Source organism: Glossina fuscipes, unplaced genomic scaffold (genome assembly GCF_014805625.2).
Source record: "Glossina fuscipes isolate IAEA_lab_2018 unplaced genomic scaffold, Yale_Gfus_2 1, whole genome shotgun sequence".
Lineage (NCBI taxonomy): Eukaryota > Metazoa > Arthropoda > Insecta > Diptera > Glossinidae > Glossina > Glossina fuscipes.
This window is the reverse complement of record NW_023998415.1, coordinates 26,221,376-26,238,495: the sequence shown is the minus strand read 5'-3', so window position 1 is coordinate 26,238,495 and position 17,120 is coordinate 26,221,376. Positions and strand designations below refer to the sequence as shown.

Sequence of the window (17,120 nt, the reverse complement as noted above, 5' to 3'; positions counted from 1 at the left end):
TTTTTTAAAAAAAAAAAAAAAAAAAAAAAAAAAAAAAAAAAAAAAAACAATTAAAAAAAATGTTTTGATATTTTTTTTTTTTGCAAATGAACAAACACCGCCATTAAATTGTATATTGTCTAAAGACGGAAATATTTTTTATGCCTTTGAGCCGTATAACTAAAATATGATAGGTTTGCAATCATATTTTCATAATTCTTTTTTTTTTTTTTTTTGGTAAGCGTTTCATACAGAACTTATATAGGTAGGTATTCGATCCAATGGATGAAAATGGTATATAATTGACTAATTTGTTTGTAGGAGACACTCTGCTAATTCAATATCATTGAATGTGTCAATTTCAAGGGCATCTTCGGAATTTATATTGACCACTTCACACCTGCGAATAAATAAATATAAATATGAAAAAAATTTACAACTTCCTTTTCAAATGTAACATGCTCAATAAATATATGAAAAATAGTGCCTTTACAACAACAACAATTACAACAATGAGAAAATCTAATTTTGCGGATAACTGACCTTGAGTGGTTGAATAAGAATAGGAATAAGAAAACTAATTACTGGTTGTGGAAATATATTCAATTATTGCCCCATCTTTTTATGGCATATTCGGAAAATGCCGTTATGCGGTTATCGATCGATTCCTTGTTTACTCACATAGAGCAACAAATGAATATAGCATGCATATCCCATCATTTTAATTATAAAGCAATGATAACAGATCAAAGTTATAGGCAGCAACAAATAAGACCAAGTTAAGAGGAAAAATAAATAAATAATCAAAAAAGAAGTGAAAGCACTGTAGTGCCCCGTACCGACCTAGAGGCATTCATACAATGACTTTTCAAAATGCGGCGTTATATGAGAGAAGTGGTCGAAAAAGTGGTCCGTCTTGTCACTGTACGAAATTGCATCGAAAGATCCTAAAAATTGCAATTTACACCTTGAACATAAGAAAATGAGACAAAGCTGACGAGCAGACGAGCTTTGATCTCAAGCCCTTCGCACAGGCCTAATATATACTTTTAGCACAGTGGTGTAGGCGTAGGGTCGAAAACAAAGCAAAAATATTAAATATTTTAATTAAATATTCAAATATTGAAACCTTATCATCACCATCGACCGGAAGATATCAGAGTTTCGTTTGCTAAGAAGAGAAAACGTCCTCAGAAAGCTCTAACCTTTAATATGATTTCAGGAAAAATATGATATACACTCGTACATCTACAACTATTAACAAACCTCTTACATTAAGGGGAGCAACGGCGGTTACATATTACCTGCTTTGTTTCGCTTCCCGGTTTTCATTAAAATGTACAACGGGTTATAACGGGATTTCTTCAGGAAACTGATTATAAAATTTATTCTTGGAGTTGACTTAAGTCGTAAACAACGATCGGATAGGGTTCTAGGCAAGCAAATCCGAAAGAGCAGGCGCTCTACAAATCTATCTTGTCCACTACCAGACCCTTATACCACCTATATGGTCTGAAGAAAATTGCTAATTTGTTGTTGTAGAATTCGCTTACTCCCAGTGTCCAAACTTCGCTGATTATCGACCTCTAAAATATAATGTAAAAAAAATATCAAGGGTTTTAGAGAATGAATCCATTAACATGTTGTGAGCGTACTAAGCTCTTCTGAAATTGATCCCGTTGACGATACTACATGTCTCATTCCCCAAGCTGCTTTTATATCTATCTAGTCCTAGAGATTTGGATGAGCCAAGATATAGATACAATTATTACGTTACCTGTGAGGTACGGGAAATGATCGGAAAAAAGGGACGATTAAGAAGACATTAGCCAAACAGTAGAAAGCAGCCTCTACATAAAAAAAATTTGAACAGTGCTGCTCTTACATTTAACTGAGATAAGAAATGAGCACATGAACATCGATGAACATTACTTGGGAAGAGCCTACCGTATATCTTAAACGGCCGGCAAGGCGAACAGCTGCTTTAAGAGATAGGCTTGAAAGTTGCTGCACGAATGAAATTAAAAAAAAAACTTTTTAACCCAATGATGATAACTTTTACTGAGTTTCAAATACAGAAGAAATATTGAAATTTCGACAAGACCTATTTACCATGAAATGGCTTACCAGTTATATATATATATGTATATATATATATATATATATAATAAAAAGAAAAAGTTAATAAACTAAACATTCTCCTGATTATAATTGCGCAAGTGGAATAGCTTCACAGTGTTAACAATATGTTAAAGTTAAGTCACTGTCCAACTTAATGGAAATGTTCAAAAGCGAACTACAGTTGTTCACTAGTAAAGTTTCTCAAAAAGAAATTTAGAATAATAGATTAGAGAATCCTCTAAAGCCGAAAGGGAGCGTATCTTCTTTTGATTTCCAATGCTTGGTGGACAATCATTTTCCGTACCACTTGTGACAAACATTTCGGTTTTATTATTGATATGTTATGCATATAACAATGCATATACTGTCCAAGGATTAAGTTTGGCTTAAGAATGTAGAGCAAATTTTTGAGATCCATATATTGAATTGTATAAAGTTTTCCTTAATATAGCCTAAAATGAATTGTGAATAATTATTAGGTCTAGTCATAAATAACTTCCAATGCAGATAGGTAGAATCTATTGTTCGTATTTACCCACTATAAGTCATCAAGCAGACACTTGTTTTTACTACAAAAATGAGAATTCAGTTAGTCTTCTATCAGCCGTTTTGTGTCGAGCGTGTTCTCCTTAACCTCTGCAATGGAGAGTCAAGAAGTGCATAGTCGACATGTAATGCTTCGGAAATTAACGTAATAGGCAATAACGGTAGGGCGACCGTTGAAAAAATATGCAACGTATACGATGAACGACTGATAGCTGATAACTGAGCGGGCAGCTGGAAATTCTGTCCTTTCGAGTTTGAGGAGAAACTTTTAAAAGCAAAATCCACGCCAAACAAGAAGAGCTATAGCAGAGAGCAAAAAGATTGAAGCTTGATTTTGTTATTCATTGAGAACTGAATAAATGTCTGATAGAAAAATCAAAGTTACTTATGACTCGACCTATTAGAAGAATCTAAAAATTACTCTTACCATTCATTTTGAAAGCGATCTTGTTGAACCAAAGACTTATTTGAAAAGTAAAACATTCCAGTTTCTATTAGTTCACCATTCCAGTCCTGACGTCTAGGCCTTTTCGTAACATCAAAATTTAAAGCCATTAGTTTTTTATCTGCCGTCCGTTTCCATCGCAACTTGTAGCTACTAAAATATATATGAAATAAAATTCACTAAATACAGCTTTGCCCTTGTATGTATGTTTTGAAAAATAGATTTTCATTTAAGATCGTCTAACAGCTTAAGTTCACAATTTCTTCCTTTTATCAGTTTATTCAATTGGGAGCGTATGGAAAAGTTGTTCCGGTAAAAATTTGAAACGCCATTCCTATCGGGATATATACGGTATATATAAAGCGGTATATAAGAAGGTGATTAAAAGAGGCGGAGAAATCAGGGCTGACTAAACAGTGTTATACACGACAGAAAAATTGAACTTACTGACGTGAATTATACAAAATTATGAGCTATTCATACTTGCTATGCTATGCATATTTGTTTACATTAAGGTACTGTATGTTTTCATCTCGTATAGGGAGCAGAGGGTATATAAAGAGCAAATTTCTTATATCGAATAATATTATTATTGAATTTCGAATTGCTAAGCTAGAGTATTACGTGATTGTTTTTGTTTTCTCCTATCACTTTCAGTTCTTTTTTGTGCTCTGATTTAATAAACACATTATTTTGAATCAGTTTTTGATTACCATCCCTATCATCTCACTTCCCCATCGATTTTGGCCATATCAACTTGTTTTTTTTTTTTTTGTGGAATATTCTAATAATCAAGTGCATTCAGGATGGCCTTGACTTAAACAGAAATATTAATCTATCCCGTAAGCTATTGGTGCGGATATAAAAGATATATTAATACGCTTACCTTGTAACGGCAAAGACGCAAGGATTTTGTTTAAATTTATCTACAGCTTCTCGAATGTAGTGAGCCTTTAGAAATACGGATGTACATTGGAATAACGCAAATCTATCGATGTGAGTGTGCGAATTTAAAAATTCCTTTACTGCATGCAGCGAAGACGAATTATCCTGGGCGTGTTCGCCGCTCCTTCTGTAAACTAGAGCTCCATCTGCAATAAATAAATCAGTGGGGAGAGATTTGTAAATTTCTTAGCTCTCCCTCTCATTGACTGATTTTTGTACACCTTTTGTATATAAGTTTAGCTATAAACAGAACTAGAGTTTGAGAAAGGCAGGCTATCACAAAAAAAGCTATAGTCGGCTTATATCAAATATGTCAATACGCTTCGTAGAACATATATATATATAACACAGATATCAAATTATAATTGTATACGATGACAACGTTTTGTAGGTGATTGTTCAAACTATCACCATGTTTATATACTTCCACTATAAAAATTCATGATTTAGTTTAAAGCTCTCTAAGCGAAAATCTCTCAATAAATGTGACCAAATTGTAGATTGACTGAATAAGGAAAAATTTTAGAATAAATATTTCGACTCTAGTCGTGATTTCAACGAACAAACAGATAAAATCAATTTCGATGTTGATCAAGAATAGCTAGATATACTCCACATCTATAGTCGAGGCAAGTTCATTATGCATACGTATGTGTAAACGCGTAAAGGTTACTTCTCTATATAACGTTTTCTTATATTATTTTTAAATATTTTATATATTGATTATTTTGCTTGCCTTTCGATTTGTCAATCAATCTATGCTATATAATAGTGGAACAAGAGGAAACAATTGAAAATGAATAAAAATGAAATAAGTAGAAATATATTCTTTCGCACATTTTAAGGCCTCTTGTTCAATTCGATTGTTGTCAGTGGAAACCCATATATTTTGAAATAATCCGCTGGCTTGAATTGTTTTAATCGTTCGCGCAAGAAGTGAGACACCATTCAACTCGATTAAATTTTTATATTTTATTCCTTTAGATCCTCCACGAGCCAGAATAATCGCATGTGTTTCATTTAGTTGGCTGCAAATAAAAACATGCCCATAAATGCATTAATCCATGTACATATATATAAACTAATTCAAATAATTTTAATTACCAGCATTTAGCCAGATCTTGTACAAGACCAAGTGAACTGAAAAAAACGAATAAATTAAGAGCACTTAATATATTCATGATTAGACGGACAATCTACTAATAGTCGTTCTCTCTTCAAAAGCGTTCATATAACAAGCTATTAGATTAACTTCAATTAACTAATTGAATAAATGAATTGTACAAGCATGTGCTGTGCTAAAAAGATTAAACTCAGCATAGACAGAATTTGGGTTTCAGTATTCCGCTGCGGAACGATTTGATTTACTTTACTAATACCATGTACGAAAGTTATATTCGGCCGGGGCCGAACCTCACATACCCACCACTATGCTTTTCGCATTCTACTCTCCAAGTTCTTTTATTTGATACCCATATCGCTGGTATTATTGCGAAAAAATTAATCGCGGTGTCTACCATATTCAGTTTAAAATGAATCCATTTTTATGCGGATATTATATCTTCATTTAAGGAGTGTACAAATTATTTTTAAACATTTGATATTGTTTGCCTTACGACAAATAAGCACAAAAACGTCAAAAAGTGGAAAAAAAAAGAAAATGTAATTACTCGTAACTTTTTGTCGACACCGCCGATTGGTTTGAGTTTTGGACCTAGAAAGTAAAGTGTCTCGTAAAGCAAATATGTAAAATTCCAGATTTTTTTACTTTTATATTTTCCGAGTAACAAGTAAAAATCCAAAAATTTTTATTAGAAAAAACTGGATTGCGTTTAGTTTACGCTCCACTGCGTGCTTGTACTCTGACCAATTAAGCTAATTTTCAATACCAACCTGTGTGCAGAAACTTCCAATGATTCTGCTAAATTTGAAATCGATATCTTAATTTTTGCGACCCGGAGAATGCCAATAGCATACACCACATAGACATACAGACGGACAGATAGGACTAGATCAACTCAGAATTTCAGGCTGATCAAGAATGTATATACTTTATAAAGCCTTTGAAAGTTCCTTTCGAATGTTACACACATTATGGAAAAAAAAGAACAAAATTACAGTGGTGGGTATAAAAAGCAAACATTTATACAAAGAAATAAAGAGTTTTTCGCGAGTGTTATGTGTATAGAATCCGATCAATAAAGTGATTATTAAGATAATTTGTAAAATATTCTTAGCGTTTTATCAGTAGATGAGGCTTCTGTCAGGACATTAATACTTGGTCGAACTATCAGTAATAACTATCCAAAGATACGCATATCAGTCATAAAGAGGAGAGCAGTTGACTTCACAAAACGGAACGTGGACGGGGCCGTCTGGTCTAAATTTGTAAAAATTTGTAACCCCCACTACACTTTACGTAGAAACACACACATTTTATAGGATGAATAAAATTTTCCCAAATATTAATTTTACTCAATTATGAGCTACAGCTCATAGCTAGCATTTGTTTTTTGCCGGTATATACTATTGATTAAATGATAGGCATGTCTACAATACATTCAAGGAAAAAATGTCCGATAAGAAAAAGCAGATGATTCCGAGACAAAGTTCGAGGAATAGGGCATCGAATGTAATGATTTACTGAACAGTTTGCTGATTGTCAACGACACTTGGATTTACTGCGAATCATTACCGGCACGATATTCCTGACTGGCTGTCGCCAAAAGTCGAACTTGTCCAAATGACATACATACGAATGGTTTTCTGCTTAGTAATTATCGAGCATTGTAATTTCAAACAAAGGAAGATATCTCTTAATCTTTGTATCGAAAAATGCTCGAGAAAATAAAAACATTTGATCTCTGCTCGATTATCATACCTATTTTCATCACACCATCGAAACGACAGCGAAAATTCGTAATCGTGAAATCACTTCAACTTGTTACTCACCACCATTTCTCACTTTTATAGGGTTTTTATTGGAAATATATAAAAATTATTCCCTTCTCTTAATTGTCTTCACTTACACTTGCAGTTTTGATTCCGTCTTCTTAAAGCGGTTTCATTTTTATCTCATTTGGTTAGTGAATACGCAAAAGTGTTTTTTTTTTTTTTTTCTTTATTCCTATGAAGCCAATCGACAAATTTCTTAGGAGATGAGGGGGCCCCCAAACAAGATATGATTTTAAAATGACATACGTATGACATAAAACGCTAATGGATGTCTTAAGAGAGTGTTTTTCGATTCGTTTAGAAGCATTTCTATAAATGGGAAATACATGTTAGGACAGTTTCACTGCGACGATTGTTAATTAGACATGAGCTTGAGAGTAGTTCGAAAGTTTTCAGGGCTTCCGCCAAAAGATTAAATGTTCTGAAGATGAAGTTTTTGGAGTTGCTTGCGAATTCATTTTCATGTTTCCATCACTTAGCTGTGCGTCAAGTGTAAAAAGTGTGCTTCTATCCTATGACTGATTTATCAAAATCGGAATTTCCCATTCGAATAATTTTGAGAAAAGAAACTGATAGAGAAGAATGAGATTTCAACGTGTATGGCCGGAATTGAGCATCGGTAGAAAAATATCGTGCAAGATTTTTTCTAGAATATTTCGAGGTGAATATATCGTATTTTTTTTAAATTTTTTCCTAGCGAATCGCAATTTATTTTAATCAAATTCGAATCAAACTCTCTTATAATCATATACTTTTGGCCAGCTTCCCTGAAGAGGAGTTCTCATCACAATTGTCAACAAATCCCAAGACTAAAAACTTAAAGCGCAAGCAGCATCTATGGCTGTCATCTTTGTTAGAGCAATTAAGCGATTCCGCTTTAAATTCAATTAAAATGACTAAGTTTATTAAGACATTTGCACTCAACACCCAATCCGTCTTAAACTAGACCGTGTAAACATTAATACAGGATCGCCCCTACGACGCTGGTCAAATACATTTATCTGATTATCTGATAAGAAGTTTAGTGAAGTATTAATTTCGATATGAATTGGTCCCGAAGTAGCAGTGATTTCATACCTTTGAACTTCTTCTTGCGGCTTGAGATTGCATTCATTAACAATAAATATTGAGCGCACTATTGATAAAATGCTCGCACGTTGTTTTAACCGTTTTCATCGAGTGCAAAACCGTCGTGACAATTTCAATGATATTATATTTAGAATTCGGTTCCATCGAAAAACAAAACTGTATGCTTTTCCTTTTCCGCACTTATTGGAAGGCCCTATATCCACTTAATAAGTTTTAATAGATTGAAAATTGAATTTGCTATGCGAACTACTGCTATAAGCACCTTAGCATATATTGCAGCCATAAAAAAAAAAAATGTGTTAACATAAGGCGTGCCTCCATCCTTACCTTAGCAAACTGAACGAACGGATTGCGCTCGAGGGAGGATACGTTTAGCATTCTAGACAAAATTTTAAAATTGCATATGTTTTTTACAAGCACCGGAGAAGAAATCCTTTGCGCTACTCATTATTTATTTCGAATATTGAAAAAATCGTAAATGAAAATTGAAATTCTCATATATAATAATGCACGCATACTTACTTGCAAGAACAATACTAATAATAAACACAAATTCATTTTTTTTCTTTTTCTTTTTGTATGAACAATCGGTCAGGGGATGTCATCTATTCGTATAACACGGTGATGTGATGTGGGCAGAACGACGGGAGGGAAAGGGAAAGAGATAGCGAAGTCGTAGACGCAGCCTAGTGCGTGTGTGTTCAATCGATAAATATTACGCCTTTGTCGACTGAGCACGACCAAAGAAAAGCTGTACCGCGTTTGGGACTTGAACCTGCGAACATTAATTTTGTCATACTTCTATATATACAACTATATACATATAAGAAATTTAAGAAAGCAAAAACAGAAGACGATTTTCCAAAAAAAAAAAGAAAAAAGAAAAATGCAAGAGACAAGAGCTTCGACTTAGAGAAGGCAAGCACAGGTAAGAAGTGAAGAACTTGTCAGAAATAAAACAAATAAAAGCATTATAGTCGGGCGAGACCGATCATTCTACCGCTTACCTTACACCGGTTCGCCTAGTAAACTTGTTTTGGTAATAATACAACAAAAATGACACATTATTTTCATTCCAAGGCATTCTTTTTATGAAAGGCTGCATATCCGTTACCACTGAAAAATGTAGGCCTACGTAGTCCAAATTTGGTCATTTTCACGCCACAAAATGTTATAAATTATACATTTTTACTGTGAAAAGATTTAGTTTTCGTGGGAGCGGTTTTACGAGAGAGAGAAAAATCAAAAGATTGCCCCAGCCGAACTATATTCTTTATACAAATTTAGAATACCGAGATGCTATTGCACATTGAGTTTTGTCGAAAAATTTGGGAAATTACAATTTTTTTTCAAAATAAGGCGTTATATGTATATGGGGAGCAGTAGTCGAAACATGTTGTATACCAAAAGTTTCATCAAATTATTTCAACAATTTCGAAATTTAATATAAAAATACGAGGACAGACAGAAGCGTGATCGCTATTATGAAAGGACAGATCAATATTAAAACTTTCCAAGTGTTATATATGTGCGAACAAATTTAATATACCCTGTACCGCAAGAAATCGTAAAATCGTAAAGTGCCAGTCGGGTATCGGCAAATCGCTTATACTTGTCAGGATATTAGAAAATCTGCACTCGCATTATGAAAACCAATCGTAAATTTCTAATCGTGTTAAACATGTAAATAATGTAAATAATGCGAAAGTGTGATAAAATGTGGATAATGTAGAATGCAGGTATTTCGTGAAAATTGTGTTATAGAACTAAAGTTAAAAATATATTTTCTTTCAAAATTGTCAAATTGTTTTATAAATGCTATTTTAAGAAAATCTTGAAAATTTTTTATAAACTTGTCGAACCTTCAGTTTATTGTTCTTTTCAACATGTAATTACTCGTTTATCTTATATACATGTATTTACACGGATTTTTAGTTGAGGAGGATACCTTTGTGTAGATATTTTGTTTAATTATTCATGGAACATGTTCTATCCAAGTATTCAAAAGAAAAAAAAAAAAAAAGAAAAAAAAAAAAGAAAGAAAATGAGTTGATTAGGAGGCGTCCTAAAAAACGTGTAAACATCGACTCAACTTGAGTGAATTTGAGAAGGCATCGTCTAATGTATTATGTGTAGGAAGATCACTTGAAATTCGCTTAGAATTAAACGCTGCTAAACCGTTCAGGATTTGAAACTTTTTACCAAACTTGTCCTTATTTAACATTATCGTCATCGAGAAAGAAATATTGGCCAGAACGTTTCTGCTCAGTATCCTGGAAATATTAAATTGATTAAACATGAAGTGCGTGCACTGGGGATTGGTGATTGTACCTTAACAGAATTATTTTTATTAATTCGTGGCCTATAGTTGTTTGGATCCCGTCGAAATGTAATGCCCAGTAACTCTAAGAAACGATTCATGCCATTCAAAAGGGACTGAGGCGAATAGGCCGTTGTTCTAACTGAAGGTTGGCCTTCTAGCACAATGACGCGGTCAGCCAAGTATGTAGCCATAATAAAATCGTGCTCGACGACAAAACCGGTGCGTTTGGCGTGGAGAATGTACCTGTGATCAAATAATAAAAGATGTTGCCCCTTAATATTCTCAATATTAATTTTATTTACCGTTTAATGACTTTGGCGGCAACAAGACGTTGCTCGGAATCCAAATAAGCAGACGGCTCATCGATAAGATAGACATCGGCTGGTTTTCCTAAGCAAAGCACCAGAGCGACACGCTGCAATTCACCACCTGACAGATTTTGAACCTCTTGGTCCATAATTTCTTCAATTTTCATAGGTTTCATGACATCAGCAATAAATTGTGGATGCACATAAGCATCTCGTATCTTTTCGTGCAACAAATGGCGCACGTGGTTTTGAAATTTGGGGGAAATTTTTTGTGGCTTGTAAGAGATATTCAAAACTGGCAATTCAACGTCATCGTCTGGTTGTAGATTACCAGCTAACATTCGAATGAATGTAGTCTTTCCAGTACCGTTTTCGCCAAGCAGCACCAAAATTTCCGAATCACTGAAATGACCCTCTTCAACCGTTAGAGTAAATTTTCCCAAAGTCTTGGTCATGGCAGGATATATGTAATGTTCCATGCGCTTAATTTCCTCCTCTGTGGCAGATTCCGAAACCTGGAAACCATATTGCACTTTGTATTACATATATAATAAAGTGGATTGCAAGAAAGCATACTTTAAAAGTTAACGATTCGGTACGGAAGCGCATGTTTTCCGTGGGCACAAAACCATCTAAGAAAATGTTGATACCTTCACGTACGGAAAAAGGCATGGTAACCACACCATAACAACCAGGAACACCGTACAAGCAACATATAAAATCGGACAAGTAGTCCAGCACTGATAAATCGTGCTCCACGACTATTATAAACCTATAAAATAGTTGTAAGTTATATGCGAGATTCTCGTCGTCCAATGGGCTTACTTGGTAGGATGAAGTAAATGACGTACAGTTAAAGCTGCGTTTAGGCGTTGCTTAACATCCAAATAAGAAGAAGGCTCGTCGAACATAAAAATATCGCCCTGTTGTATGCACACCATTGCAATAGCAAAACGCTGCAATTCTCCACCAGATAATTCGGCGATATCACGATCCCGAATATTTAACAAATCAAGCATTTCACATATTTCCGTTTGATTTTTGCGTTCATCTTTCTTATCAAGAAGTTCGGCAACAGCTCCACGCACCGCTTTCGGGATCTGGTCGACATACTGCGGTTTAACAAGAGCCTTTAAATTATCTTCAAGGATTTTGGTAAAATAATTTTGTAATTCGGATCCACGAAAGTATGCTAATATCTCAGTCCAATCTGGTGGTTCCAGATAACGTCCCAAGTTGGGTTTTTGCTTTCCTGCCAAAATTTTAAGAGCAGTCGATTTACCTATACCATTCTGGCCAACTAAGCCGAGCACTTCGCCTGGTCGCGGTATTGGCAAGCGATGCAATTTAAATGAGTTTTTGCCATAGCGATGTGTAGTATGTTTTTCCAAATTGCTGGGAATGTTAATAATGGTAATGGCCTCAAAAGGACATTTCTATAAAAGCAAATATACTAACAATTGTTTGTTTTATCCCGTAGGGTCAATTTTAACTCACCTTTACACAAATACCGCAACCAATACACAGTTCCTCGGAGAGCGACGCTATTTTTGACGAGGGACTTACTTCAATGCAGAGCTTACCCATTCGAACTACCGGACAGGACTTCTTACACTCCTGACGGCAACGCTTTGGTTTGCATTTGTCATCGCTGACAATGGCTATACGTGTCTGCTTGTCTGTCTCCTCGTGGTCCCTCCGATGCGACATCGTAGGCTAAGAAAAAAATTTGGAATCAGAATCAGTTTATCAAAAACATTAAGATTTAAATTTAAATGTAATATAAACTAAAAACTACCAAATCGATCATAAATGCAACACTCAATGATTATTGATATATTACAGATAGGTTAGAGCTGGGAGTTGGCCAATGAGCAGATTGATACCACACCCTTAAAACTAAATGAAAAAGTACGTATACACAGAAAAATTGATAATCTCATTTATCGTATTCAAAATGTGAACTGTGAAGGATGTCTCATGGAATCAACTAAGCAATACTAGATCTAATTTAGTTTGTCATTTACCAGTTTCTTTCATCCGATTTACCCCGATATAAAAAAATGATCACACGTTGTCACGAATACTTATAACATATTGAACCAAAATATATGAATAAACTAACATATAAATAAAAGAAATTGCAGATATTTTATATGCTCCCTAATCTTATATTATCTTCCCCTCTTTATCACGTGCAGTTTTAAATAGGATCGAATTTTCTGAAAATTTTTAATTTACCTTTAATTTATATTTAAAAAAAGTTGACGAAACCTACTCGTGGCACCCGTCTAAAGGAGAAAATGGTGATGCCAACTAACTCGAAATTCTTGCCATCGCATTGCCAACAGATTGAAGTGATTCTGTTTCATTCATGTTATTCCACGAAAAATATTACTTTTTGCAACAATGCTATAAAAAAGTGTAGCCTCCCTTTTAAATGATTAGAATGTTTACTTTCTCAATAAAACTTTCAGTCTTTACGAACCGCACCTTTCCACATAACAAAAGAAAAGACAAGTGGCAGTGATGCCAAGTTGTCGCTCTTCCGATAAGAGAATCGCAGCATCAAATGCAACAACATCTTTGTACGCAACACCAATTTCAGCATTGTTTTGCGCAACCATAAATCTTGGCAAGTTTGTACTCATCTGTTCTAGAGATTTGCTGACTATAGAAGAAGAAGAAATCCAGATAATATTTATAAGCAACGGCAAATTATAAAATGACAATTTTTATTTATCAAAAATTATCAACTCAAAACTTAGCATTCTAGGAAAGAATAAGAATAACCGCTCACATTTTGTTAACGGTTTGTAGAGTTGTATTTTCCTTCAGTCTGTAAATAGTGTTATAAAAAAATACATTAAATATTAAAATTATTATTATTAAATATTATATTACAAAGGCAATTGATGCAGTGTCACAAATCCAAAATATAAGCAAAATACACTCATTAGCTACTTTTAGTTGCCACTAACACTTTGTGTGTAGGTTCCTACTAGTTCCCTTATTTCCCTTAAACATGTAGGCACGATTTCCTCGCTGCCAAATATTGTATAACCCAATAAAGGAGTCTCGTTGCATGCGTTTGCATACATATTCTATACACTCTATAAATGTCGCTGGGACATAAATGAGTGGCATTCAGGGGGACTGAAAGGGTATTGAAGAAAAAAATAAATAAACTAGAATACAATATAAACTGAAAATCTTAGTGAGCACATATAATCATATAATATGTAACTTTCTCCTTTTTTTTTTCTTTTCGTCTTCTTGAGCCTCCCTCTTTCTTTATCGGCACTATGTTGTCGCAAATGTTCCTCTATAATATTGAAAAAATAGGTCGCTTCTCCTTTAACACAGATTCTACTATAGTTAGAAGAGTTCTTTAGTGAATGGCTAAATAGCAAAAATAATTCTCGAAATTATGAATTTTCTTCACTTGATATTCCAGGTATTATGAAATCTTAAATATTTTACAGTTATCACGTTATTTTCTTTCACAGGGTCCTGTGAAGCCCTCACAGTTTGGGAAAATGAAATTTAAAACATCTGTGCCGTTGGCACATAGTTCCCTTTAATAGTTAATAATAAATATATTTTTTTTTAATTTTTATTTGAATTTTGATTGCTCTCTTAAGTGCCAGAGTTAAAGTTGAGTACGTTGAAAGTAACGCATATGCATTAAATTTCCACGCTTGAAAAAGTAATTAAGCCGCAATGTGTTTTCCCATTATAAAATTTAAAGTTTAGATTTGCCAATTTAGCTGACTAGAAGAGAGAAACAGGTAAAAATGAACTAACGTTTATGTTCGCTTATGTGGTTTGTTATCAACACTATTATGAGTTGTCAATACATTTTTTTGATGACGTTTTGACAGTCAGGTCAGGCTTTCTGTTTTTTCGGTAGAGAGTTTTAAGACTATTTTTTTTTGTATAATTGAATAAAGTTAATTTAAAATCATGGCTGATGAGGTTAATAATAATGGTAACCTGGAGAAATCCGAAAGTAATCAAGGATTAACGAATCAATCAGCGGAACCGATTAGAGTGTTCAGAATTGAAGGTAACCAACTAAAATTTTGAAGTTTCATATATAAGTATATATATATATATAAATATAAAGTAATAATTTCATTTATTGCCAGTACTGCATATGATTAAGGAAGCTCAACAACAGCATGGTTTACGTCATGGCGATTATCAGCGGTACCGTGGATATTGTTCCCGACGTATACGGCGTTTGCGAAAAGCGCTTAAGTTCCCTCAGGGCGATAAAAGGCATTTCAAGCGTCGCGATGTCACGTTTGCTGAACTGACGGGGAAGCGCGCTGATGAACGTTTCATTTATATACCTCTTATAAGTGCCGAGAGAGCATGGTCCTACGCTATGCAGTTGAAACAAGAAGCGAACACTGAGCCCCGGAAGCGGTTTCACTTAATAAGCAAGTTAAGAAAAGCTTGTGGATATGCGTTACAGCTGCAGGAATTGTGCACGGTATGTAATTGTTGTTAACTGAACAATTAATCCAAATGTTCGTTTCTCTTCCATTATTTTGTAGTTGGAAATTTTTGACGCACGAACGAAGTTAGAGTGTGAAGCGTATGTTGCGTGGATGCACGGCACGCTGCACTTTGAATTGCAGTCGTGGAAAACAGCTGGGGAACATTTGAAACGTGCTCAAGTGGTGTACGAAAATTTAGCTAAGGCTCTACCGGACGATGAGCAGGAGTTATATAAGGCGAAAGTAAATGAATTTACTCCAAATTTACGCTATTGCGCTTACAATATCAGTGGCGGCACTATGGGCGGTAACATGGATGATTTGCTAGAAATGAGAGCACAAGGCCTGCTAGAGAATTTAGATGCTTTAGTAAATCAAACAAAATCCGAAAGCAGTGATGGTTTGCAAACCATCGAGTGGCGCGGGCGTAAAGTTACTGTTCGTCCCGAAAAGGTTCGTTTATTCCTTCTTAGCGCTCAGGAGTTGGATAAAGGTCTTGAAAAAACCACAAAAATTGATGCCAAAATTGAACTGATTGAACGTACTTTAATGGATTGTAAGGATGCCATTCAATCCGTTAAGGATGAAATTAAACAGGATCCAAAACTACGTTCCTTGACTACTGGTCAACCCGTTTCTGGAGTTCAATATTTGTTGGCTTATTTATCGTACATACGGCTTAATCGTACACTACAGCGTAACCTATGCTTAGTTGAGCAGGCAAAAGCCAATTTTGATGATCCAAATCAAAAATCTCAAATCGCTTTGGATGGGAAAAGGGTGCGTTCTCAGGATTTGGCACGTTTGTATGAAATCATATTGCAAAATGTTAGCGAAATGCAACAGATTTTGGGCATGGAAGATCATACCACGTATCAACGTGAAATTGAAAACTTGGCCTTAACGTTCAAGGCGTTCCGCTGTTATTACATCGCGCTCACCTTAATCGACATGAAAAAGTGGAAAGAGGCAGTTGCTCTCTACGAGCGTGCTTCAAAATATGCGACAGAGGCTTTGAAGGGTCCGTTCTGTGACAATTTTAATATGTTAGATGACCTTGAAAAGCTTGTAATTACCATTGACGGGTGCAAATTTTCGGCACATGCTTATAGTGTACTTGAAAATGATAATTACGATGATCCAATATTTACATCCAAATCGCAAAAATCTTCCAAACCATTATTCGAACGATTATCTCAATATAAAGAGGATCAATCGCTATTCACAAAGAATCCTAATGTTTTCAAATTAACTCCCGAAATGGAAGCCATACCTTGTAAGCCCCTATTCTTTGACTTGGCCTTGAACTATGTGGAACTACCATCGTTAGAAGAAAAACTGCAAGCACCCGATAAAAAGGGCATATCTGGTTTCGTGAAAGGCTTTCTAGGATGGGGTGGAAACAAGTAAATTTTCGTAATCTATACAAAGTTGTATTAACAATTTTTTTTACTTATCGCAATAAATAAACACTTTTTTTTTTTTATTTGTAACTTGTACACAGCTGCACGGAGTATATGTAGCAAAATTAATTTTTGATTTTTATTCCAAAATTTCAAGTTTGTGTTCAGTGAACAATGACGATCATCTGGTAGGTAGGTGAACAAGCTTGTTCCATTCTGGAAGATTACTTCTTTTTTTATAGAAACCTTTAGCTGTCTAAAGAGTGAAAAGTGTTGTTCATATAAGCTCGCAAAAGTAATCTCAATGTTCTTATAAAAAACGATAGGATCTGAAAGTATTGTGAAATTTTTGGACATACAAGTTAGTTCGCTTTTATCCATTTCAATAATACGAGAACTGCTTGTTCATTTATCCTAAAGAATTCTGGAAAATAGTCTTCCTTTTGATTGCAATCTTCGTTGGGCCAGCACTGTTGCCGGTGTTGATCTTCAAAGCTA

At 34.6% G+C, this 17,120-nt stretch overlaps 3 protein-coding genes across 4 annotated transcripts; 1 reads left to right on the top strand and 2 right to left on the bottom strand.

Moving 5' to 3' along the window:
- Positions 1 to 65: 65 nt before the first annotated feature.
- Positions 66 to 5,224, bottom strand: LOC119631916 (N-acylneuraminate cytidylyltransferase). Its single transcript, XM_038024494.1, has 5 exons — positions 5,141 to 5,224; positions 4,874 to 5,064; positions 3,978 to 4,182; positions 3,074 to 3,244; positions 66 to 379 (listed from the first exon to the last, which is right to left on the bottom strand). Exons 1-5 carry the CDS (start codon positions 5,215 to 5,217, stop codon positions 286 to 288), a joined length of 738 nt encoding a protein of 245 aa, XP_037880422.1. The 5' UTR covers positions 5,218 to 5,224; the 3' UTR covers positions 66 to 285.
- Positions 5,225 to 9,948: 4,724 nt separating this feature from the next.
- LOC119632038 (ATP-binding cassette sub-family E member 1) lies at positions 9,949 to 13,045 on the bottom strand. Of its 2 annotated transcripts, none has more exons than XM_038024721.1 (7): positions 12,953 to 13,045; positions 12,209 to 12,427; positions 11,537 to 12,147; positions 11,288 to 11,483; positions 10,706 to 11,226; positions 10,412 to 10,646; positions 9,949 to 10,353 (listed from the first exon to the last, which is right to left on the bottom strand). In XM_038024721.1, the coding sequence occupies exons 2-7, from the start codon at positions 12,419 to 12,421 to the stop codon at positions 10,294 to 10,296; spliced, it is 1,836 nt and encodes a 611-aa protein (XP_037880649.1). In that variant the 5' UTR covers positions 12,422 to 12,427; positions 12,953 to 13,045; the 3' UTR covers positions 9,949 to 10,293. The 2 variants fall into 2 exon arrangements, with proteins under 2 accessions (XP_037880649.1, XP_037880650.1); XM_038024722.1 differs by lacking the exon at positions 12,953 to 13,045 and adding an exon at positions 12,739 to 12,862.
- A 1,575-nt stretch (positions 13,046 to 14,620) lies between these two features.
- LOC119631339 (signal recognition particle subunit SRP68) lies at positions 14,621 to 16,742 on the top strand. Its single transcript, XM_038023457.1, has 3 exons — positions 14,621 to 14,780; positions 14,863 to 15,212; positions 15,277 to 16,742. Exons 1-3 carry the CDS (start codon positions 14,678 to 14,680, stop codon positions 16,627 to 16,629), a joined length of 1,806 nt encoding a protein of 601 aa, XP_037879385.1. The 5' UTR covers positions 14,621 to 14,677; the 3' UTR covers positions 16,630 to 16,742.
- The last annotated feature ends 378 nt before the right edge of the window (positions 16,743 to 17,120 follow it).

Excerpts from the sequence above, each read along its gene's own strand:
- LOC119631339 (XM_038023457.1), top strand. The coding sequence starts at position 14,678 with ATGGCTGATGAGGTTAATAATAATGGTAACCTGGAGAAATCCGAAAGT. Across the intron at positions 14,781-14,862 it reads TAGAGTGTTCAGAATTGAAG|TACTGCATATGATTAAGGAA; the intron begins GTAACCAACTAA and ends ATTTATTGCCAG. Across the intron at positions 15,213-15,276 it reads AGCTGCAGGAATTGTGCACG|TTGGAAATTTTTGACGCACG; the intron begins GTATGTAATTGT and ends ATTATTTTGTAG.
- LOC119632038 (XM_038024721.1), bottom strand. The coding sequence starts at position 12,421 with ATGTCGCATCGGAGGGACCACGAGGAGACAGACAAGCAGACACGTATA. Across the intron at positions 12,148-12,208 it reads GTTGCGGTATTTGTGTAAAG|AAATGTCCTTTTGAGGCCAT; the intron begins GTGAGTTAAAAT and ends TTGCTTTTATAG. Across the intron at positions 10,647-10,705 it reads GCCGCCAAAGTCATTAAACG|GTACATTCTCCACGCCAAAC; the intron begins GTAAATAAAATT and ends ATTTGATCACAG.
- LOC119631916 (XM_038024494.1), bottom strand. The coding sequence starts at position 5,217 with ATGAATATATTAAGTGCTCTTAATTTATTCGTTTTTTTCAGTTCACTT. Across the intron at positions 4,183-4,873 it reads TGAACAAGAGGCCTTAAAAT|ATGGAGCTCTAGTTTACAGA; the intron begins GTGCGAAAGAAT and ends TATTTATTGCAG. Across the intron at positions 3,245-3,977 it reads TGCGTCTTTGCCGTTACAAG|TAGCTACAAGTTGCGATGGA; the intron begins GTAAGCGTATTA and ends TATATATTTTAG.